General features: G+C 56.7%; 6 protein-coding genes across 6 annotated transcripts in view; 3 read left to right on the top strand and 3 right to left on the bottom strand.

The window, feature by feature from the left end:
• Nucleotides 1–2,791, bottom strand: part of MONBRDRAFT_33699 (uncharacterized protein) — a gene marked incomplete at its 5' end in the record, with an annotated part of 7,015 nt that extends 4,224 nt beyond the window's left edge. The window contains 9 exons of the mRNA XM_001748405.1: nt 21–165; nt 324–432; nt 516–628; nt 712–845; nt 958–1,013; nt 1,136–1,671; nt 1,801–1,916; nt 2,071–2,215; nt 2,333–2,791. Of these exons, the coding sequence (XP_001748457.1) occupies nt 21–165; nt 324–432; nt 516–628; nt 712–845; nt 958–1,013; nt 1,136–1,671; nt 1,801–1,916; nt 2,071–2,215; nt 2,333–2,791 (1,813 nt within the window). The remainder of the gene's footprint in view (nt 1–20; nt 166–323; nt 433–515; nt 629–711; nt 846–957; nt 1,014–1,135; nt 1,672–1,800; nt 1,917–2,070; nt 2,216–2,332) is intronic.
• A 1,710-nt stretch (nt 2,792–4,501) lies between these two features.
• MONBRDRAFT_38312 (uncharacterized protein) lies at nt 4,502–5,842 on the top strand (the record flags this gene model as incomplete). Its single annotated transcript, XM_001748477.1, has 4 exons — nt 4,502–4,621; nt 4,880–4,949; nt 5,085–5,546; nt 5,653–5,842. The coding sequence occupies 4 exons, from the start codon at nt 4,502–4,504 to the stop codon at nt 5,733–5,735; spliced, it is 735 nt and encodes a 244-aa protein (XP_001748529.1). The 3' UTR covers nt 5,736–5,842.
• Nucleotides 5,843–6,087: 245 nt separating this feature from the next.
• MONBRDRAFT_10682 (uncharacterized protein) lies at nt 6,088–9,139 on the bottom strand (the record flags this gene model as incomplete). The annotated part of the gene is made up of 2 exons (XM_001748404.1): nt 6,088–7,454; nt 7,594–9,139. The coding sequence occupies 2 exons, from the start codon at nt 9,137–9,139 to the stop codon at nt 6,088–6,090; spliced, it is 2,913 nt and encodes a 970-aa protein (XP_001748456.1).
• Nucleotides 9,140–10,875: 1,736 nt separating this feature from the next.
• On the top strand, nt 10,876–13,111 carry MONBRDRAFT_28003 (uncharacterized protein; the record flags this gene model as incomplete). Its single annotated transcript, XM_001748476.1, has 7 exons — nt 10,876–11,022; nt 11,280–11,322; nt 11,432–11,596; nt 11,731–11,843; nt 11,972–12,040; nt 12,122–12,169; nt 12,272–13,111. 7 exons carry the CDS (start codon nt 10,876–10,878, stop codon nt 13,109–13,111), a joined length of 1,425 nt encoding a protein of 474 aa, XP_001748528.1.
• An 891-nt stretch (nt 13,112–14,002) lies between these two features.
• On the bottom strand, nt 14,003–19,835 carry MONBRDRAFT_33696 (uncharacterized protein; the record flags this gene model as incomplete). Its single annotated transcript, XM_001748403.1, has 16 exons — nt 14,003–14,302; nt 14,423–15,334; nt 15,425–15,496; nt 15,670–16,347; nt 16,401–16,637; nt 16,739–16,897; nt 17,079–17,201; nt 17,329–17,630; nt 17,741–17,873; nt 17,984–18,138; nt 18,252–18,419; nt 18,528–18,642; nt 18,846–19,118; nt 19,296–19,503; nt 19,542–19,648; nt 19,794–19,835. The coding sequence occupies 16 exons, from the start codon at nt 19,833–19,835 to the stop codon at nt 14,177–14,179; spliced, it is 3,810 nt and encodes a 1,269-aa protein (XP_001748455.1). The 3' UTR covers nt 14,003–14,176.
• Nucleotides 19,777–23,134, top strand: part of MONBRDRAFT_38309 (uncharacterized protein) — a gene marked incomplete at its 5' end in the record, with an annotated part of 4,453 nt that continues 1,095 nt past the window's right edge. Inside the window, 6 exons of the mRNA XM_001748475.1 lie at nt 19,777–19,876; nt 20,668–20,759; nt 20,907–21,716; nt 21,863–22,034; nt 22,138–22,311; nt 22,483–22,820. Coding sequence (XP_001748527.1) covers nt 19,777–19,876; nt 20,668–20,759; nt 20,907–21,716; nt 21,863–22,034; nt 22,138–22,311; nt 22,483–22,820 — 1,686 coding nt within the window. The remainder of the gene's footprint in view (nt 19,877–20,667; nt 20,760–20,906; nt 21,717–21,862; nt 22,035–22,137; nt 22,312–22,482; nt 22,821–23,134) is intronic.

Here is a 23,134-nt window from a genome sequence, read left to right as displayed (position 1 = left end):
GCGCGCATCGAGCTCAGTACCGAAAGACTCCAATACGCTCAGATTGGGCTGCTCCACAATGGCCAGGGGTCGCCCGCGCAGCGTCATGGCCGTTGCACCCTCGATCTGTACCACCACGTACTCGCCGACGTTGGCACGGCGCAACAAGCCCTGAACATCTGGAACCTATGGTAAGGCAAGCCGAGTAGACACGTCATCATCACGTTGATGAGCACGGCAACGCAGTCCTTTCGCCGCTTGAGATCCCATCAGGCCCAAGATTGATGTTGTCCCGACGTTGTTGCTGTCCTTAACCCGCACAAACAAGAATCACAAACACATACCTCAGCGTCGGTGAAGACGGCACGAATGTTGCCATCGGTCCGACCGCTCCACTCGTCCTGATTGCGACGGCTGCGCTTCTCCACGAGCACCAATTGCAACGAGCCGATTCTGGGAACGGAAATGAAAACAAGATTCAACAGGTCAGTCACGCATCCAAGTCGCCCACGGCTGCTGCCCGCCCCAGTACGCACCGGCGCTGATTCTTGAGCGTGGCTCCGCCATAGAATTGATCACGAATCTCCTCCAGGCGACGCTTCTTCACGTCCTCGGGAACATCGTCTTGCATCCGGTGGTAGGCATGCGTCTACACCGCGCCATTGCGCCGCGTCAAAAGCCTGACACATATCCACGGTCCTCCGCATGGCTCATCGGTAACTGCAGTCTTACCTTGGCACGCATGCTGTAGGCGAAGAGAAAGGCCATGTCATAATCAACCATCTCGATCAAACTGCGCGTATCCTCGTGATCCGCCTCCGTCTCACCACAGAAACCCGCAATAAAGTCGCTGCTCAGTGCCACACCTACAACAAAAACACGTGTCACCAAGCCAGCCATGTGAGCCCATGCCCAAACCACACGGGCGGGTGGCCTAGAATTACAGGGATGGCAGGAGCAGGCTGCGAAGCGACAAACCAGGAATCACTTGACGCATGTGCTGCACAAGATCAAGATACGCTTCGCGAGTGTGACTACGACCACAGGCCGGCGAGGTGCGATGAGGTGCAGCAAAGTAGAAAAGGGAAAAAAAAAAAAAAAAAAAAAAAAAAAAAAAAAAAAAAAACAGGAAGAAAGAGCAGTTGGTCCCGCGTACTTGCGGCGCATCAGCTCGAGCATGCGGGTGCTGCCACTTTGAGCCGGGATGTGAATTTGCTTGCAAATGTTAGGGGTGGTAGCAATGGCCTCGAGAACGTCGTCGGGAAAGTCCTTGGGGTGGGGCGATGTAAAGCGGATGCGCATGGTCGGATCAACCTCGGCCACAGCACGGAGCAGCTCACCAAAGCCGCGGCCTCCACGACGAGGCTTGTAGATGGTGCCAAAGCCCTTGGCCATGCTCACGACGGGCTCGTTGCGTACATCGTCAATGCCCGTGAGATCGCGGTACGAGTTGACGTTTTGGCCGAGAAGGGTGACTTCCTTGACTCCCTGGCGGCTAAGATGAGCAACTTCCTCAACGATGGTCTCAATCTGGCGGCTGCGCTCGCGCCCTCGCGTAAAGGGAACAATGCAGTACGAGCAGTTGTTGGCGCAACCGCGCTGGATGGACACAAAGGCCGCCGGCGAGTTGGGATTGGTGCGCACGGGGGTAATGTCGGCATAGGTCTCATCCAGAGAGAGCAGAACATTGACCTGATCAGGCAGACAGCAACGACAAAAGAAGAGTGTGGTTGCACAAGCATGGGGAGCGTGCGGGTGAGATGAGAAGCGCTTACACGAGGAAACCGAGGGGAGGGGCTGGGTGAGAAGCAAAGATCTCACCTGCGCTTGACCCTGAGCCGAGTCCATGAGCATGCGGGGCAAATCACGGTAGGCATCGGGCCCAGCGACCAGATCAATGGCTTTTTCCTGCTCCAAGAGCTTGTGCTTGAGGCGCTCTGGCGGACACCATCAGTTGATGCGGCCAAGAACAACATGAGGCCAGGAGGACGAGAGAAGGACCAACAGGTTACCAGGACGAGAGTGTGGGGGCAGGACAAACGGCAGGGAGGGAGGGACACGAAGCAACTAGGGACGTCAAGGCAAACCAACCAGCCATGCAGCCCAAGACGCCAATCTGAAAGTTGCGAGTTCGGCCAAGCCGACGCTTGTGCGCCTTGAGCTGGTTGAGGCGAGACCAGATTTTGTTTTCTGCATTCTCACGGATGGCGCAGGTGACGAGCAACGTGACATCGGCCTATAATCCACAACGCAAGCCAGTTTGAGCACTTGAAACCCACCCGTGGTCAGGAAGCCATTTTAGATGATCAGAGGCCATGCCTGTGCACGGGGTAGGCCTGGACAACCAACGGACCTCTTCCGCCGTATCACAACGGACACAGCCGGCGTTTTTGAGAATGGACCAGGCAATTTCCGCATCGCTAACGTTCATTTGACAGCCGTAGGCCTCAATGTGAACCTTGCGGCCGAGAAGCGATTGCTCGTCGATAGGGGCATAGGGCGCGTCGCGCGGGCGATACTTGTCGGGGTCGGCCTTGTCGTCTGCGAGTGGGGTGGAAGACTGTCGCAAAAAGTCTTCAAATCCAGGTCCATCTGCGGCAACTTTGCGCTTGCGGGCTGTGCCGTGGTTGCGCTGGTGGACCCCAAGCGGTGCTGTCGTATTGAGAATCATCGGGGAGAGGCCTGCCGCGGCGCGCGCGGGCTGGCGCAGCGCATGCTGTTGCAGCCGCGTGACCAGGCCCGCGCTTGGCGCACGCATGCGCAGCGACTTGGCAGCAAACGATGCCATTGCCATTCGACTGACCATCTCCATCCACCCACCCACCAACCAACACGCGCCGTGATGAGAAGGAGGAGGAGAAGGAGGAAGAACAGGAGGAGGAGGAGGTGGTGGTGGTGGTGGTGCAGCGAGCGAGAGAGCGCGCGCCGAGACGCGAGAGAGAGAAAAAACGAGAGAGAGAGAGAGAGCACGAGGTTGCGGAACCCAATTTTCTCTGACATTCTGAATTGTCAGATTGTTGTCAGATAAAAGCTATTTGGGGCGGATCGGCCTTTTTTTAGGCGGGCTCGGGGACAGCCGATTTGTGAATAGTTTGGGTGGTGGTTTGAAGGGTTCAATCTTTTCATGTTTCAGGGGGCGGTGGGATCAACCTTGTCAAACTTGTCAGCAACCTACGAGTCGCTCGGCTCAAACGGCAGCGCCATGGCCTGGCTCCCCTGACGGCTGGGTCCCGACGTTGATGTGCAGCTGTTGGGGCTTTGATGGATGCGCGGGGCGCTGCCGTTTGTAGCTGTGAATGAGCCACTATGGGTACATCACGGCGGTGTGTCTGTTGTTGGTCTCCTTTTGGCTGTTGCGCTTGCTATGGAAGCGAGCAAAGGGAGCGGACATGGCCGTGGTCAAGGGCTTGCGCGCGCGCCAGATGAGAAGACCAGGCGGTGCAATCAAGATATGGCAGTGCAGCCTCGGCTCAACAAGACCATGGTCCCAGAGCCCAGTGGGGCACAGGCCCCTGGACAGCAGCTGGGACAGGGGAGGGGGAGAAGCCTCGCGGTAGCTGCTCAAGTGACTGCCCGGTAGAGAGATCGATTCAAGTCACGTCAAGGCTGTAACACGAAAGGAATGTGCCATACCTGACGACCTCGACTCCAAAACAACAGCCGAGGTGCCACGACGTGTTTGGTTGACGCATGGCCGCCAAAGGCAACCCCACGCTGTCGCCCTCCCCCGCTGCCCTGGCGACCCCTGCGTCCCTGCCGCTGCCTCTCTGCCACGCTGCCACTGCGTTTGTAACACTTGATTCAATTCTCTGCCTTACTCTTTATTTATCTCTGTTTCACGCCCTCACCTCTCAAATCCTCTCTCGATCCCTCTCCATCTCTGACTATAAAATTAAAATCTCTGCTTCTCTCTCTAGCTCTCTTTGTCTCTCTCTCAAACTCTCTCTCGCAAACTCTCTCTCGCAAACTCTCTCTCGCAAACTCTCTCTCGCAAACTCTCTCTCGCAAACTCTCTCTCAAACTCTCAAACTCTCTCTCTCTCTCTCTCTCTCTCTCTCAAGCTCTCAAGCTCTCTCTCAAGCTCTCAAGCTCTCTCTCTCATTTACTGTTCATGTAAGTGGCGGTTGCGCGTGTGTGTGTGTGTGTGCGCGCGAGGGGCACGACGTCAGCGCTGTCAGGCAGGGGGCTACAACGCCGCCATCGTGGGTCGTGCTGGATGCCCGTGACTGTCCTGGTACCAAAAGCTAGCGAGCACTACAAGGGGGTTTGTGGTTGCAGTGACGGGTGGATCCCTAGCACTGCCAAAAGGGAAAAATCAACACAAATTCGTGCTTTCGGGCAAGAAGAGCTTGGTGCTGGACCTGGTTCAGTGGTATCTCTGGCCAGTGGCCACCCTGCCCGCATCGGCGACGCCTTTGCACTTGAAATCTCACTTGGCCACGGCCCTGATGGCCCATCCCCTTCGGATAGACTGAACCTGCTCTAACCGCCGTTCCTTACGTACACACAAAGACCCATCAAGATGGCAATGGAAAAGATCAAGGCCAAGATGCTCGCGTTGCGCGAGGAGGCCGACGCCAACGCCGAAAAGGTCGAGCAACTCGAGGAGAAGCTTCGTGCTGCCAACGAGCGCGCATCGGCCGTACGTTTCCCTTGAACTCGCTCGTCGTTCCACCGATCGATACCCCCCCCCCACCCCCCCAGCTCTGGTCCTCCTCCCGCCTTTGTCGTGAGCACGAACACACATCCAAACATTGTTTTATCCATTGCCCCACCCTCGGAATCGGACCCCTACCAATGCTCTTTTCTCTTCTTTGCTCTTCCTCGCGTGTGACCCAAGACACGTTGAACATGAACTTTGGCGCCTCGTCTGATGTTTTGCCCGCACGCTCGCTTGCAGGCCGAGGCCGAGGCCAACGATGCCAAGCGCAAGCTGACCCTGACCGAAGATGATTTGGACAAGGCTGAGGGTAAGCAGCCACGCCTCAAATTGTCTCCGAGGCCGTGCGGGCCTCATCTTCAAAGCGTACCTCCACCTAAATCCTCTTCCCTATCCCCCAGCCTATGCCTCTCACACTACTTTCCTGCCCTTTTGATGCTGACAGAGCGCCTGCAGTCGATGCAAACACGTCTCCGGGATGCTGAACAAGAGGCAGAGGATGCCTCGCGCAAGCTTCAGCGCCTTGAAGCTACCCAGGACAATGACTTTGGCAAGGCCGAAGCTCTCGAGGACAAGTACAAGGACCTCAAGCGCCAGTTTGATGACGTCGAGCGCTCTCACGCCGAGGCTACCCGCAAGCTGCAGCTCACCGAGGACGACCTGGAAAAGGCCGAGGAGCGTGCTGAGGTTGCAGAGGAGAAGGTTCGCGAGCTGGAACGCGAGCTGGACGCCACTGCCAACGAATTGCGCAGCCGTGAAATTAGTGAGGAACAGGCCCAAATTGCCGAGGAAGGCTCCACTGAGCGCATGCGTGAGCTCAAGCGCGATCACGACAACCTCTCCCGTGAACTCGAGGAGGCTCGTCGCCGCGTTAAGGAGCTTGAAATTGAGAACGACCAGATGGAAGGTACGCCGCTCGTCTTTTTGAGCATATCGCTCGACTTGGCATGTTTGCGCACGCAATTCTTCCTCCGCTCACATCACGTTGCTTGTCGTTGGCAACCTTGCTGTAGCTGATCTCGAAAAGACCACCGAGGCGTACAAAAAGGTCAAGGCCGAGCTCGAGGAGACTCTGTCCGAGCTGAGTGACATCTAGACATACTTTTATGCTTGAACGCTGTGGACCAAGCTTCATTTTCTTCTTCTTTTCTTTTTGGTCATAATCTTACCTGTCATGTGGCATAAATTGAACCTCTTGGTGTGAACACCCCCTTCTTCTTCTTGTTATCGTGAAAAAAAAAAAAAAAAAAAAAAAAAAAATGAAAAGAAAAGAAAAGAAAAGAAAAGCTAGGCGCCTCCTTATGGGTGCACCACTGTGTCGTTGATGACAATGCGAGTGCTCATTGGTTTGCCCTTGCTGTTCGCGGGCGTATGGGGACTCGACAAACAAAAAGAGAATTTGAGGCTTCTAAAATGAAATTCAGAGCGGGCCCACGCTCCTCCTGCCTTTAGACAAAACACTGTTGAAAACCACCACTCTTGGTGGTCAGGTTTTCGGCGCTCTTACTCTTGAACACGCCAGAAAGCGCACGTGGACGACTCCCCGCAGAGCCACTCGGTCGGCTCAACACCACCATGCTACGCTGTCGCATAGCCACTGGGGGCGGTGTCAACGACCGTGAGACGCCAGGCGCGAGTTGTGAGGTTGCGGTCAGGATCGTACTCAGCGGAGAGCTGACGCTTGCAGGATGGGGTGCCACCCCGCTCTCCCGAAACGGCGTTCGCACACGAGGGGTGGGGATCTTGTTCCGCCGTGATCGCAAAAGAGCTTCATTCCGCGACGGAGGTGGGGTGGTAAACTCGGGTGCTGAGGCAGTACCGGACGAAACAAGATCACAAGTACTTGCTGGGGTGACGCTGGGGCTCTCCTCCGTCGCCCGGCTGGATGGGGCTTGGGACAGGGTGGCCCAAGCCACAATGTCCTCCGTCGACTGTCGAGCGGCCAGCGACGGGGCAGCAAGCTCGGCCCGATGCGCCTGGAGGGCACTGAGAGGCGTCACATCATCATGGCTGACGCCATTGCGCCGACGGCGCCAGCGTCCCTGCGTAGACAAGGCTTCGGAGAGGGTTGCACGCAACTTGTTGGCCACCATTTCATCATTCGTTTCGAGGGTTACTTCGTGGCCCGTTTGCATGTCCACCCACTGAACGTGACTGGCCTTGAGGCTCGCCGGCAGAAGCAGCACGTGCTGCAGGCTGAGATGCACGATGGGTCGCAGCTCTGCCTGCGACGAAAGCAGGCTACTGGCGCTGCCAAAGCTGCGGCGGGCAGACAGCAGCGAGAGTGGCCGTGCGGGACGAGCGAGAAGCAGCGCTGTGGAGAAGAGATAACAGACTCCCCGCACGCGTCGGTGCTTGCCCGCACTGATGCGCACAGCAAATTCGTCCAGATACTGGGTGTCAATGCGTTCCAACCAGCTGCAAAGATCTGGGCAGCTGGGCACCCGCTGCACGAGGGCTTGGATTTTGCGATCTCCTGCCTCGAGACGGGCTTCCTCGTTGGTGTGCTGCAGGTATTGCAGAGCCAGGCGCAGAGCCTCTTCCACATAAGGGCCTAGCTTGCTAGTCGCCGGCGTGTAGCTGAGGAGCTTTTCGAGCAGTAGTGGGTAGCGGCTAAGCCGCTGCATGGGCACAAGCATGAGATCCTGAAGACGCAAGCCGGGCTTGACAACCGAAGCCATCTCGAGCTTGGTCAAGAACGTATGAAGGCTGGCATGGCGCGCGCGCAAGCGAGAGACCACCGAGCCAGAGGCCGCCTGCTGCTTGCAAAAGGCCTCGTGCGCTTTAAAATATTCGTTGTGTCGCAGTAAAAGGCCTAAGAGCAACGGCCGAAGCAAATTGAGAAGCAAGTGGGACACCAGAGTACGGGCGGCTCGAGACGCAATTGGCTCATTGGCGTGGTCTGCCGATCCGAGAGGCCATGCGGCCTGTCCAAGCAGCCCGTATCAACTTACCTGGTAAGGAGAGGGCGATCGGGGCCGACGATATGTATAGACCCCCGTCTGCGTCAGAATCGTGGGATGAAGCCAGGTTGCCGTTCGTCAGGTCCTTCTTGATCGTCCCTTCCCATGTGGTAAAGTCTGCGACGAGGTTGCGCGCGTGCAGGGCCAGGATCTCCGTGTTACCAAAGACGGTCGCCATATCTGCGTCAGACATGACTTGGCGAACGGTTTTGTGGGATTTGAGCTGGTAGTAAAAGTGATGAACGATGGTCTCCAATTCATGGAGATAGCTACGTTCTGTGGCCACAATTTCGCGTAGTACTTGCAGTTGCCGACCGGAGAGGCGCAGGCCTAGGCACTGCGCTGAATGTGGCAGCTCCTTGGCTTCATTGGGCTGGATGGTTGGCGAGGCCGACGGGGTTGGAGTCGTAATCTCGGTCGAGGGACCGGCCTCATAAGGACGTGGCGAGCCGGGGCGCTGACGCTGGGCTGCTGTGGCCACGGGCGTTTGGGGGTTCCGAGGGGCGACGGCAATGATTCGGGTGGACTGAGCGGGCCTGGACACGCGGGAAGGCAGCTTGTGACGGGCGGCAGGCAGGGCGGGCAAGCGGCGACGCTTGATGAGAGGTTTTGAGGGATCCGTGTTGTGAGAGGGCGCAGCGATGGGCAAGGCACGGTTGGCTTGTGGGCCCTCGGAGGGCCTGGGCTGCAAGTTTGAAGACGTCTGTCGCCGGGTGGTGACATGATTGCGTGCCCACTGCGTGAGGGTGAGGGCGTCGGCACGAGGGACGGCAACGCTGTGGGGAGTTTGATCGGAGGTGGCTTGTAGCGGGATGAGGGTCAAGCTGGTGTCGTGGGCAGATTGGCATCGGCAGAGGACAAATGGGTTGGCGGGACGGGAGCCAGTGCAGCGTTCCCAGACGTCAGCAGTGACGACAAAGAGCATGTGGGAGGCGACGCGGGCCGGGACGGTGGTCGTGGGCACGTCGTCTTCGATGAGGCTTGGGAGCTCGAGGCGGGGTACGGCCACTGCTTGGCGTCGACGCCGTTGGTGATTGCGGAGGCCGCGCGACGTGCTGCAGGCGTGGCGGGCTGCAGAGGAGTGATAGTGGCGCCCACGCTGCGGCTGGGGGGTCAGCCAGGGAATGGCGTTGGGCACTCGGAGACCTCCGGGATGGCTGGCAGGCGGCGTGGTGGCCAGGGTGAAGGCGCTATTGGCGGGTGGAACTTTGGCCGCAACCGTGGTTTCGGTGGCCACCTTGATGAATTTGAAGGGGGAGAGCCAGTTGTCCAGCTCGTCTGGCCCGTCTTCGTCAGCCATGTCGAGGAGGAAGTTGTGGGGAAAGGGGGTCATGGCAACGGGGGTGGCAGGAGCTGGGAGGGTAGCTGGCTCGCGAGAAGCACTGTCGTCGAGCACGGAAATGTTAATGGACGGCATGGTGGTGGAGGATGACATTGTGGGTCGCTGCCGGCGCAGGGCCTGGAGTGGCTGGGGTGAGAGGAGGGCGCGCTGCAGGCGGAGGGACAAGTCGAGTTGGTCCGACCCAGCGGCCGCCATGGGGGATGATGGCGGGAGTTTGGTTTTGGTGTTGTGGGTTGGGTGGCGCGAATCTGCATTTATCGTCCGCAGTGGTGTACGTGGAGGGCTCTCCATGTTTGCGGCGCGGCACGATGAGCGCTGACGACCGAGTCGTGCGCCAGACGGCGAAGAATCGGCCGTTTCAAATGTGTGTGTGTTGTCACGACGAAGACAGTGAGGCGCACGGGAGGGAGGACCAGCAAAGAAGGGAAAAGATCATGTAGAGCTGGAACTTGGTTGAGGCCCAAGCTCTGGCTGGGTGCGATGGGCAGAGCGTACGTGGCGCTGGCTCCTCTGCGCCAAGCGCCGCAGGGCGTCTCGATCGAAAAAAAAAAAACGCCGACAACAAGAAAAACAGAAAAAAAATCGTAATTTTCAAAAGCAGAGAGGGCGCACAAAGAGTGAACTAAAAGCAGAGCGATGTGTTCAGAGTGAGCCAAAGTACAGAGAAAGGCTCAAATGGCGAGAATTCATCGTGTTGTTTGAAAGGTGTAATCAGAGATTTGTCTTCGAAAGGTTTAAAACTCAGAGAGAAGCAGTTTAGATCACCAACCCGCAGAGGTTGAGAAAAGCCACTTGTCCGCCAAAATTCAAAAACAAGCAACAACCTGACCGACTTCGCCCAAGATTTGCGAAGTAAAATACTTTTAATCCCGTTCAAAGCCGGCCGTGTATTGCGCAAGCGTGAGCTCGAAAGGGCAGCGGCACAGCACGGCCACAAGTAGAGGTTCAACGGGAATGACAAGGGGAAGGGGAGAGAGGTTAAGACGCATGCTCTGTGGCACTGGACCGCAGAAGAGCGAGTGTCCGAGCCTGAGTGGCGCACTTGGGAAATACAGACAACAACTGCACTGGACCGACACTGACCAAGAGGCAGCGCCTCCGCTCTGCCGAGTGGTGAGAGTCGCCCCCTCCCCCCCCTTGAGCCATCAAACATGCTTAGACACTTGCATTGTTTTCTCAAGCTCTCTCTCTCTCTTCACTCACCGGCCTTCTGAAGCTCTCGCGTTCGCTCACGGCCAAATCAATTTCTCTCGCTCACCTTCTCTCTCAAGCGCTCTCTTTGCCCACACACTTGCTCTCGCTGTATCGATTCTCTCCCAAGCTTTCAACCTCTCAAGCCCTCTACTCTCGGGTTCTCTAGCTCTCAAGTTCTCTAGCTCTCAGGTTCTCTAGCTCTCAAGCTCTTGAGTTCTCAAGCCGAAGCTCTCAAGCTCTCGACGCTCCAGCCCTTGCCCTCAAGTTCTCTCACGCTCGAAAGCTCTCATACTTCCATCCGTGCATACATGTGTGACACACACACACACACACACACACACACACAATGATGTCATCTCTTCCAATCAGACATCTTTCCTCACACACACACACACACACACACATGCTGCGAGTAACTGTCAACCCCCTTGTCATGTACGCGTAAGCGCTCTCTCTCATGTGTGTGTGTGTGTGTGTGTGTGTGTGTGTGTGTGTGTGTGTGTGTGTGTGTGTGTGTGTGTGTGTGTGTGTGTGTTGTATTTTTTGCGTTCTTTTAAGAACTCACACACGGACACACACACACATGAGAGATGGAGTCGAGAAAGTTGACGGGCTCGACGACGTCGGGGAGGGGACGGGCTGAATCGGAGAGGGAAGAGTATCGTGGGGGGAGTGGTAAGGGTGGGGATGTGGAGCAGATGGCAGTGGCACCGACGCCGTTGCCTTGGACCAAGGTCATGGCGGTCGGGGCGGCGTTGTTGGCCAACCAGTTTAGCTCCCTCGTGGTCTTTCCCTTTTTGGCCTTTATGACCGCCGACTTTTTTCCAGACCTGCACGCGACGCAGCTCGGCCGCTACGCCGGGTTTCTCGGCGGGGCCTTTCATGTACGTACCTGCATTCTGCTCTTCTTGGTGTCTCCGCCTGACCCGTCCCCATGGGTGAAATGAGAGCTGTGGGGAGTATGTCACTGGTAGCGCGCCTGGAGGCGGTTCGGAGTGGTCCGCCAGCATGGCAACTGCCACTGCACTTTGCTTCCCAGCTCGGCCTGAACGCGCCCACCCCGACTCCAATGCCTTGACACTGAACTCGCGCCCCGCCGCTCCACCTCTCATTCTTGCGCACGCGCGCCTTTGACAATTAGATGGGTGCTCTCTCTGGCAGTGTCCTCTGGGGCGCCGCATCTGGTTCGTCTTTTCATGCCCGCCTCCTTCGCCCCCTTCCCTCTCTCTCAACGTGGCCTTGCACCTGCTGACCCGCCTGTATTTTTTGCTCCTCTCCCGGCCTTGCGCTTAGACCGCTATGGCCGCCGCCCGATGATGCTTCTCGGAATTTGCGGCACCTTTGTCACCATCCTTCTCTTTGGTCTTAGCAAGTCCTTCTACATGGCTGTGGCCATGCGCTTCTGCTGGGGCTTTCTCAACGGCAATGTCGGTATCGCCAAGGCCTACCTCAGCGAAGGTTCGTGCCCATCCGACAACCCTTCTCAAACCATGCAACCGCTGAACCACGACGCTCTTCCCTTTGCTTCACCCCCTTTGGGCATTTTGGACCCACATGCTGACTTGACTCTAATTCCCCTGGCCAATGCTCAGTCTGTGATGAGAGCAACCAAGCCCGCGGCTACTCCGTCATCGGGCTCTGTGCCGGCATCGGACGTCTCCTGGGGCCGGGCGTTGGGGCCTTCTTCAGCCGCCCGGCCGAAACCGTACGTCGTGGCCAGACGCCAATCATTTACCTTGCACCACCACCCCGGTCCTGTCCTGAGGGGTGGCTCTTGCTGCACCCGTGCTGTATCCACAACTCTCAGTTTTTTTACCTCGCTCACGCTTGCAGCTTCCCATGTTTGATACACCCTTCTGGCGCCACTATCCCTACTTCTTGCCCTGCTGTATCGGTGCCTTGGTAAGCTGCATCAGGCTCCTTTTTTTTGCTGCTTTGAGCGCCAACCTCACACTCCCTATCCCCCCTCCTGGGCTCTTGCAGATGTGTGCCGTATCCTTTGCCTTGGCCTATATCTATCTGGAAGAAACGGTACAAACCCCGGGCCATGTCAAATCCTCCGTGCCGTGTGACTTGACCCTCATGCCCATCCCATCTGCCCATTGCCGCCCCCACCTCCTACGCCCTCTCTAGGTGCGACCCAAGCCCGAAGCCAGCAAGCCGTTGCTAAACAATAATGATGATGTGGACACGAAGAAAACGCGGCGCGGCATGCTCGAGCTGATCACGGATCGTTACGCCGGCCCTGCTACCCTGCTCTACGGTCTCCTGGCTTTTGCCAACATTGCTGCTCAGGAGCTTTTTCCGCTGTGGTCCCTTACACCACCAGAGGACGGTGGCCTCGCTTTTTCCCTGCAGCAAATTGGCACAGTCATCCTTTGCGCTGCCCCAGCACAAATCATGGCCCAGCTTATGGTCTTTCCCCCCCTCTCCAAACGCTTCGGCTACCGCCGTCTCTACGGGATCATGACCATCATTATCGCCTCTGTCTGCCTTTTGGTGCCTCAAATTCATGCCCTCATGCCCCACGACAGTGTTGTTCACACTGTCTGGTCTGAATCCACGCCAGCCCCCAACGCGACCATTCATGACAGCGAGCCATCCAATGGTTTAGCGGCCAATGGCGCCGGAAACCCGGCCATTCAGATTGTTATGGTGGCCATCTTGGCCTTTGGTACCGTGCAAACCTGCTCCACCCTGGCCTTTACTGCCACCTTTGCCCTGGTCAACAACACGGTGGCTCGCAAGGACCGAGGCCTACAAAACGGCATTGGTCAAACCTACGCATCACTCGCCCGCAGCCTCGGCCCCGTGGCTGCGGGAGCCATTTATGCCTGGACGGCCAGCAGTGGTCTGGGCTGGCCCCTCAACTACTCCTTCTGCTGGTACATGATCTCCATCATGTGCGTTAGCTGTCACCTCGTCAGCCGCCGGCTGCCTAAAAAGGTCGACACCAAGCTCTACGACGACTAACAATGCCGTCGTCGCCGAGCCTCAACATGAGCGCTCGCACCCCCATGCGCCCCCGCCTTGCTCTTGCCCGTGTTTTTAGCCCCCGCGCGAGCTGCATTTCTTCCCGAGTTTTCATAGCGTAGAGAGTCTTTAGCTTGTTCATGCCCCAAAGGGGATGCACGTGAATTGTCGCTGTCGTTGTTGCTGTTTTTTCGTCTACTGGCGCGCCATTCCTTGTTGCTGCGCAATTTGTTTGTCTCGGTACACCATGCCCAAATCTGGCAATCAACATGCCATGGCTCTCCAAGAGAGTTTGGGGATGATCGTTCCAAGTTGATCGATGTGCGGAATCTGTGAAATCTGATCATTTGTTTCAGTTTCAACATCAAGTGCAATAAAAGTTCAAGTGGACCATCTGAGATGACAGCAACTGACGGTCGCCTTCCTACCATGACTGCATACGACCTCGTTCACAGGCTGCGCGTTTTCCCGCGGATGGTGTGATTGAGCGTCGCAGTATATCATCAAATGGTCTGATGATGTTGTCTGTAGGGAAATATGCGCGCTTGCCACAGCATCATTTTTCAACGTACTCCTGACCATGAAAGTTGAATCTACATCCATGCGAATTTGATCTTCATGTCATGTGCGACACGCAATTTCTCATGTCAATACTCGGGGCATGCCTGCAGAATGATGCCGCCCCTCTTATTTTACAAACGAATAGTGGGAAGCAGCATTGTTTCACGACTCTGGCACACCTGGTTTAATCTGAATCCTGAAGAGCTTGTGCTTCCTTTCGCGACTCACCAGGCAAAATCAGAAATTCGACAGAAAATGAACTTATATTCACATGTTCATGTGTATCCGGATGCATGTACGTGCCAAATTGGTCTTTCTACTCATCGTATTGTTGTCAAATCTTGAATTTAGCACAGTCAACTGGTCAGAAGCCCCACTAGATGAGATATCAAAAAGGTAAAGTGGGCAAACGAACGAAAACAACAGTCAAGGGTGCGACATGATTCAATGTTCGGCCAATTTTGCATGTGTTAAAAGAGCAACATCAAGGTTGGCAGAGCCAGCTTAGCGGCTGAACACGTCTGCGATCCACGACTTGTAATCAAGGCCTTGGCCCTCTTCTCCCATTTGCGCGTTGGCTTGGAGATACTCGACGTATTGGGCTTCGAGGACCTTTTGCAGATTGGCGACCTATAGCAAAAACCATCCACACCACGGTGAGTATGAGCATGACAAGAAGTGGACAGAAGAAGAGCAGGGAAAACAGACGCAATTTGAAAAGCCCCAACGAGTAGCGAGCGCCAGACTGACCGGAATTTCGGGCAGGCCTTGGGCCAGGAGCTGGAAAGACTCTTTGACACCATCCGCAGTACCCGCATCGCCAAGCAGGCGGATCATGAGCTCTCGGAAGGGCTCAAAGTTCAGCACGCCGTTGGTGCCAAACTCTTGCATGTATTGCGCCACCTCTTTCTTGGTACGCTCCTCGCCAAGGGAAAAGAGGCAGCTGCGCATCTCCTTCTCGTTGATGTTGCCAGAGTTGTCCTTGTCATAAGTCTTGAAAATGGCCTCCATCTCCTCATACTGCTCAGGGGCAATGCCGCGGTAACGCTTGTATTGCACAACGTTGTCCAGGTAGGGCTGGCGTTGGGCCAACACCTGCTGGTAGTTGTCCCAGGCCGACTGCACATCGTCGACCGACACAGCTGTATGGGGGTTGATGCCGACGCCCCGCGCACGAATGTCCTTGTCCATGGCCGTCAGGGCCCCAAGGTCCGGCTGCAGGCTTTCCTTGCTGGCCATGGCTTCGTTGATGGTCTTGAGCTGCTCCTCCTCGCTGGGGGTCGTGTCCAGGGCGCGCACCATGGCCTCCTTCAGCGCCGCGGCAGCAGGCCCAATGACGTCCGCAAAGGCCCGGCAAGCCGCATCGTTGTCCCGGTGGCGGGCCAGCTCTGCCTCGTAAAACTCGCGCCGGCTGGTTTGCGCAGCGGTCAGGCGATCACGGGCTGCCGCCAGGTCTGCAGGCGTGGTTGAGGTGTAGACATTTTCCGTCACGCCCAGGCCGTCCATTTCAGTCTTGATGCCAGTGTAAGCCGTCTGTTTGGCTTCAACGCTTGTGGTGATGCCCTCGTCCTCGGACGTCAGCGTCGCCTGGTACGCCTCCACGTCGGCCAGGGTGATGCCAAAGAAGGTGCGCTGTTCTTCAGCACTGCCAATGCTGTCAATCTATTACCACCATGCATCAAAAGGTGAACCAGAGGAGTGAGCAGAGCAAAAGGCAATCCAAATCTTTGCAGTGGTGTGTCCGATTCGCACCTTGTCTTGCGTGAAGCGCAAGAAGTCGGCCGCCAGGTTGGCAAACTCCAAACGCAGCTCCTCTTTGCGTTGCTGTTCAGACGAGGGATGCAACGAAGAGAAAAGCAAAAGAATTAGGAAAGCGAGAAGCTTGAAATACAGCAAGGCACAGCTACAAATATGACCATGGACAAAGCAAGTCGCACTGCATCCTCCCACCCTTCCCTCCCCGCTTCCACTCGACATGCATGCCTTCGGGCACCCACCTCCTTGGCTAGCAGCTCGTCCAGGGTTGCACGGCGAGAGGACACGAGTTGCACGAGTTCGGCGTAAGTCTGATCCACAGAGGTTTCGCGGTCCTTGATGGCCTGGGGCGACTCATACTGGTACGAGCTGAGAGCAGTTTGGTACTGGCGACCGAGAATGTTGCTGCCCAAGCTCTTCAGCGAGGCCACGACGGAGGCGGCGAGTGTCTCGCGCTCCTTGTCAAGCGAGGCCAACTGGCTCAAGAGGAGCTGGGCATCCGCAATGCTGTTGACCACAATGGACTCGGAGAGCTGTTGCTTCTTGGTCGCGGCGTGGGACTGGCACAGGTTGAACTTGTCCTCGTGTTGCGAGGCCAGCAGGCGAGTGTGCTCCGCGTACAGCATGCGTTCCAGGTCATCGCGCAAGACCTCGTCCTTGCTGTCGTGTCCCTTCTGCAGGGCCGCCCAAGCCGTATCGAGGGCCGCCTCTTGCTGTTGCACCTCATCGGGCTTGGCGTACTTCCAGCTTGAGTATTCTGTCTGATAGTTGGCCGATACGACTTCCTGTCCCAGGGCCTTGAGTGATTGCAGGGCCCCGGTGGTCATGTCGTCCAGCTCTTTGCGGAACAGGGCCAGGCGCGACAGCTGATGGGGGTCGCGTGCACGGGCAGAAAGCGAGGGGGTGGTGAGCGAGAAGGTCTGCAGCTTGACAACGACACGTGACAACCCAAGATGAAAAGAGGGCACCCGACCTGGTATTTGGCAGCCTGGGAGGACTCAATGGCCTCTTTGGTGTCAATGTACGTCTGCTTTTCGCCAGCCCACGACTGAAGGTACTGGTATTGGCTTGTGTGTTGATCCGCCATGAGCTCAATCTTCTCGCGAAACTGTTCACGGGCGAGGTCGTCCTCCAAAACGAGCCGTTTGGCTTCAGCCTTGGCACGCATTTCGTTGGTGCTAGACTTGGCCTTGTTTTCCAAACCTTCCACCTGTATAAGATTGCAAAGGAGCAGCGTGGCAAGATGAGGCACTGACAGGGCTACAGTCTAGACTCGCCGAGTGACAGCAGGTTCCAGCGGCGGCGGTTTACCTCGGCGGGCTGACCGTAGACCCATGAAGAGTACTGTGTCTCGTACTTTGCCCCTCGGATGCTGGCACCCAGATCGCAGAGGCGCTGCTGATTACCACTTTCGTTGTCATCGATTTCCTGCTTGCAGGCTTCGAGAATGCTCAACTGCTGATATGCGTCCTGACAGGCCGAAGGGTAGTCAGGCAAGGAAAAAAAAAAAAAAAGGGAAGGGGGGGGTTGTTAAATGTGAGGATAGCGTGACTTGTCGACAGAGCCTGAAAATGCATTGAGCAAACACCGCACGGGCTATTTGTGCCCGTGACACGCCCTAGTGCGAGTGTTGAGAAGAGCTCAAGCGTACATTGACTGATTGCACTTGCTCCTTCTTGCCTAGGTAAGCAAGTTTCTCAGAGACAAAGGCCTCGATCGTCTTGGCAATCTCCGAGTGCACCTTGACGTCCAACTCCGTCTTTTCCTTGAACAGCTGCAAATAACGCGCATGATCAAGGGGAGCGGGGGCAAGACCAGAACGCGTGAAATGCAAGAGCATGAGGTTCGTGACTATGACAAACGGCACACAAGGGCCCGGGGTCGATCGATCGCAGACAAACCTCGCGTTGCAGGTGGTCTTCGAAGATGGGTTTCTTTTCTTCGCCAGCTTGGTCCAGGTTGGTAAATCCAGTGCGAAGGGAGGTCTCGCGCTCCTGCACGGCCGCAATGTGCTCGTACTTTTCGCTTTCCAGGGTCCGGCCGACGCCAATCAGCTCTTGCAGATCACCCGATTGCATGGTTGCGCTCTCCTTTTGAAAAGCAGCAAAGTTGGCTAGCAGCTGCTGTGCATGGCCGCTGCTGCTGACTTGAAAGTCGCCACTGATCCAGGTCTGCTTGCTGGCAATCCAGGCGCGGAGCTTCTCTGTGGATGGTCATTTTCATCAAGGGGTGGTCAGTGGCATCCCACAAATCAAACTTGAGGCGCTCGGAGGGAATCATGATTTTTTTTTAAGCCAGGCTTGGGCTACGCACTGGCTTGGGTATCGTGGCGCTGATCAAGATGCTTGAGCTTGATCTGGCGATTGTGCTCAGCGTGCAGCAGTGGCTCGACCACTTCCTTGGCCTGAAGGGCGGCAATGCGCTTGCTGAGCGCCTCGGGCTCCAGCTACATATTCCAGCGCGCGAGATGAGATACTGTGCTGGATCGGTTCTGCGGACTCTGCAAGGTAGCCTTGAGAATGCCGGCGCGACCGGTTCCTTTCAAGGGATTCTAACCTGTGCATCAGCGGGCTTGAAGGCCGGGCGGTTGTGGTTGCTCAAGCGAAGCGCGAGGGTCTTGAAGTTATTCTCCATCTCAAGGTGCAAGGAGGTGATGGCTTTCTTCTCCGCAGTCTTGTATGTGGCAAAGTCTTCCAAATGCTTGACGGCACCTGGAGTGTCGTGGTTCACGTATATCACAGGCGTGGCGCAAGGATGTCAGACCTGTACTCAACATGCGAGATGGCCCTATTCTCTTGTTAGCAAAGCTGTTGTGGGTGCGTACCGGCCATAGTGTTTGTAATGACGTCAATGCCATCGAGGAGCTGTTCGGCGTGCTCAATATGCTGCAAGAGCTGGGCGCCATCGGCCATGTACTTGGCACGGGCGGCATCGTTCTCGCGGGTGAAGCGGATCAGCTTGGCAATGCGCTTGGCGGCCAGATCGCGCTTGGCTACGCGCATGCATGGGGCGCAGGCACGAGAGCATGAGCGTGGCGTGGGGCTGTAGCCCAGATCGAAACCAAAGGAGGTTGCTTGTCTGAGAAACGGTGCCCACCTACCTTGCTCGTTAATCTGGTAGTAGTACTCGGAAATGTACACAAGCATGGCTTTGTCGCTGAGTTTGGGAATGTCAGCTGGTGTCAGATACTTTTCAATATCAAACAGCTGCTCGGCCTGAGTAGAAAGGGAAGACGAGAAAGAAATAAACGAAGGGAAGGAGGCGGGTGCAAGGGGTGAGTAAGACTGCTGGGCGTGCACACCTGGAGGCACCGGGGCGTGGCGTGGGGAGCCGAGTACAAGCCGCATAGCGGCATCAAAAAAAAACAAAAAAACAAAAACAAAAAAAACAAAAAACACCCGAGACAGATGCGGGATACCTTGTCCATGGCCAGTTGGAGGTTTTCCTGCTTGTTGGCGGGGTCGAGGCTGGCCACATCAATGTCGTTGGGTTTGAACTTGTGAATGAGGCAGCAAAAGGCCAGGCCGTCGTGAAACGACTTTGTGAGGTTTTGGATGGACACCTGGCTGTAGTCTTTGAGGTGAAACTGCAGCCATTTAAGGAGGGCATCCTTGGCGCTGAGCTGTTCGCCATCGTCGTCATCGTCAAAGCGCATGAAGCGCATCATGATGGCCCAAACCAGGGACATGACCTGTAAGACCGGGAAAGCCAGGATGAGAAGGGGGCTTCAGAGAGAGGGCAAACACAAAAGTTCAAGGTCTGACAAAACCAGGGCACGGGCATGCGGAGGACTCGCATCTTTGAAATCGCCTGCATAAAGGTTTTCGGGACTGGGCTTGAGCTTCATTTGGACACCAGCATCCCACACCATCTTGAGGTTCTTGTCAATGTTCTCCAGGACCTGAGCCTTGACCAGGGGCATCTTGCGGGGCTTTGTCTTTTCCTCTGGCACCTCGGCCTCGGTCAGGGCATACATCAGATTGGCGCTGCGGTTGAGTCGGCGGGGAAGGGGGGAGTGCATGGATCGAGAGGAGGATGAGTATTGCTTGTCGGGTTTCTGAAGCGGGGGTGGGCATCTTAAGCGAAGAGGCATCCGGAGGTGTGCATGACGCACAGGTTGTTGTCCTTGCCCAGGTCAGTGCGAATGTCGGAGATGGTAGGAAAGTGGCGGGACATGAGCTTTTGGTTGCACCACTTTGTAAAGATCTTGGCTTGGAGGATCTACGAGCATGGGTCCAAGCCGGAGCAAGACGGCGGCGAGGTGAGCCAAAGGTTGGTAGAAAAAACACGGTGCACTTTGTTTGACAAAGACAGGGCACTGGAAAAGGGGTGGGTTTTAGACAGGCGGGATGGCGTTGCACCGCACCTCCCAATCCTCGAGGCGAGGGGCCTCCATTTCGTCTGCCATGGTGAAGGTCGGGCTGAAGGCAGACGGCAGAGCAAAACAAGGTAAGGTGAGCTGGCGAGCCACCGGGGACGAAAGCGCTTGGCTATGTGTGCAAGACTCGATGGAATTAGCCCCGAGACGGCAACGGGTCTGGCTGGATTGATCGAATGGGCCAACGCAGCGTGTTGATGTTTTGAGGGCGAGGTCGTGGCTGGGTGTTGAAGAATGCAGAAATGGAGGCGATGGCGGCGGGGCAATACCTCAAAGATGGGCAGGACAGGGGTATGGGAGAGAGACAAGGGCGGCGAGGTGAAATAATTCTGTGATTCAAAAAAAATTGGCAACATCGGGGTGAGAGCAAAGCCATGCGGTTGCCAGAGTTCGCGGCGGGGAAAGGCGTGCCACCACCGTGAGCTGGATCAATCAAGCGCAGAAAAAAAAGACGCAAAATGCAGCGGGCAGACAGTGGGCCCACCCTCCATCTGACCCCCATAGAGCGCGCACACATTCACATCCACATGCAGTAGACACACCACTTGCCAACAAACAGGTGCTCAGCGCCCGGCACGGCAAAGGAGGACGGGGGCACTCCAACCGAGACAGCGACGAGGAGGAGGAGGAGGAGGAGGAGGAGGCAGGGGCGGGTCACTCGCGATCACTTACTGACTCTCTCAGGACACGAGGCCACAAAACAAGAGAAATACGAGCAATGTTACCACATCCGGTGAATCTACCACACACACACACACACACACTCACACACACACACACACACACACTCCAATCAGTATAATAACATTACACTCTGGGAAATTGAATAATCTAATTGTCAGCATTATTGGAACGCCTCCAGCGCCGCTGCTGCTGCTGCTGCTGCTGCTGCTGCTGCTGCTGGTTGTCTCCTGCCTCTTGCCTTCCGCCGCCTCCCGGGCTCTGCTCAGCACGGTAGGGCTTGAGCGCTGTTGTTTGGCAATAACATGGGCTTGTCTGATTGATCTTGATTTGCGAACGTGCACGCTGGTGCGGATCAGTGTCGGCTTTCTCGCATACTCACAACCTTTGGATATATCTCCCTGCACCCATCCTCCTTAGATGCGCCCGAGCGTGTGGACCGCCTGCCTGGCGGTGGCCGTGGCCCTGCTCATCTGCAGATCGCCACGGTCAGATCCCTTTGAGGTCTTTCGCACACGGGCCTTGCAGCTGGTTAGCCAGGTTCAAGTGACGCCGCGCAAGTTTATCGTCGGTACCAACGCTGCCGTCGATGTGATTGTGCCTGCGCTCGAGTTTTTCGAGGCGGCACATGTGGACCCACCAGCCCAAACCGCCCAACTTGCCGCTCTCAAGGACACAGCTGGTCTGGCTGAAACCTTTGCGCACTTTTTTGATCACGGCGTGGCCGCTGAGCGGCCCTTCTTGACAAATCGCCCATATCAACTCTTGGTGGCCGCGGCTCGGGAGGTGCCCAGTCACGTGCTCTTTGCTGGCGGCAACGCCGCGCTCATGGCCTCGTACCTCGCCGAACAGACGACGCGCCCTGCGCGGGAGGAGCTAGTCTATCCCTGGCCGACGGCCGAGCACGAGGTGCATCTCGTCGGTCCTGTGGGCCCCGACCTTGCCAAACTCCTGCACCCACGCCTCATCGTGGACCTCGCGGCCCGCCAAGCTCAGGATGAGTATCACCTCATCCTCGAGTACAAGCACCACGACCAGTGGGGCGCCTACACGGCCGACCGCGCCAACCGCTTCATCTTCTCAAATGATATGAGCAACGCTGAGCTGCGCACGCTGCACAGCCTTGCCGCGGTGTGCCACGAGCATGCCGCTCGCGCCGACGTTATTGTGCTCTCGGGTCTCCACATGCTTGACGGTCAAAATGCCTCCTTTATCGCTGCCCGCCTCCAGGTCAGTAGGCAGGGTCTTCTCGCATGTCTCAGCGTCAAGGTTCCTGAGTTGCCTGTTCAACCCTGGCCCAGTGATGCATGTCTTTGAAGCTGGATCGCACAACTGATGACGACCATCTTTTTTTTTTTTTTTTTTTTTGCGAGTAGGAACTGCAGCGCTTGCTGCGCGAGCTGCCCCGCACCGCCCTGGTGCATCTGGAGTTGGCCAGTCTGGCCGATGCCGATCTGATGCGCGCCATTGCACAACAGATCCTACCCGTGGTGGATTCCCTGGGGCTCAATGAGCAAGAGCTCTTGGCCCTGACCAGTGCCATGCAGGGTGTGTGCCCCTACCATGTCTTTTCCTCTGACTCGCCTGATCATATCAAGGTACCCAGCAGCCTCGGCCTCGGGCTCATGCACCCGCTGGTGTTGACGTGCAGGGCCCCACGCTGACTACGGCCATCAGCCCATCAACATCCCCGATGTGGCCGTCGTCGCCGACATTTTGTCGTGGCTGTTGACGCCACCCCTTCGCCAAACCCTACAGCAGCGCCCACGTTTGACGCGCGTTCACTTTCACTCCCTCACCTATCATATTACCGCCGCCCGTGCTGGTACGATGGCTTGGAGGTCCCAGACCTTGGCCTCGCTGGCAGCCTTGTGTCACTACTGCGCGTGCATCTTCAGCTGCTTGGTCTCAGCACCCTGTTATCCTGGCCTGTTCCCATTGTTCTGGCCCTCATTGGCGGACTGCGGACGGGAACCCTTTTTTTGTGTTTTTGTAGGGGTGTATCAGCAAGTGGTGGGCTCTACGGTGCGCGGCACCCTTACGAGTGCTGTTCGGGCATGCCAGGACAATCAGTTGTCGGCCCAGAAGCACGAGTTGCGCATGCCCGAGTCCTTTGCCGTCTCGCGTCTAGACTCGTATGTGCAGATGCTTTGCCCAATCCTGCCAGCACCGCCATTCGCGCCCCGGCTTGCTCGGCCAAATACCATCTATGGCCGTGCGCCGCTCGTGCTGATCGCAATCATGGCTCTGGTGGGGCTGACGCGCAGTCGCTGGACGGACAAGGTGCAGTTCCCCTACCACGAGGGCTTTTACCATTGGAAGCGAGGCCTGAACGTGAGTCAGCAGAGCCGGAGGCTGCCCAGCAAGTGTTTTTTTTTTTTTTTCCCATCCAGCCGGCGCTCACCGTGATCCTTTGGGTTCTATGGTTGATGGCCGTCCCATAGGAGTTTGCTTTGGTGCCGGTCATGGTGTGTCGTGTCCCACTCAAGACTGTAGGACTGGGTGACTCCATCTCAGCCAGCGGTCTCGAGGGCCTGCTTCGGGTTGATAGCAATAATCCCCGCCCTTGAACATTGGCCGACGCCCTCGTCTTAAGATCCCTCCACTCAGACCCCCCCCCCCCCCCCCCAAAAAAAAAAAAAAAAAAT

The sequence above is a fragment of the Monosiga brevicollis genome, genomic scaffold (assembly GCF_000002865.3).
Source record: "Monosiga brevicollis MX1 MONBRscaffold_23 genomic scaffold, whole genome shotgun sequence".
NCBI lineage: Eukaryota > Choanoflagellata > Craspedida > Salpingoecidae > Monosiga > Monosiga brevicollis.
Note: the sequence above shows the minus strand (reverse complement) of the source record. Positions and strands in the feature narration are given on the sequence as shown.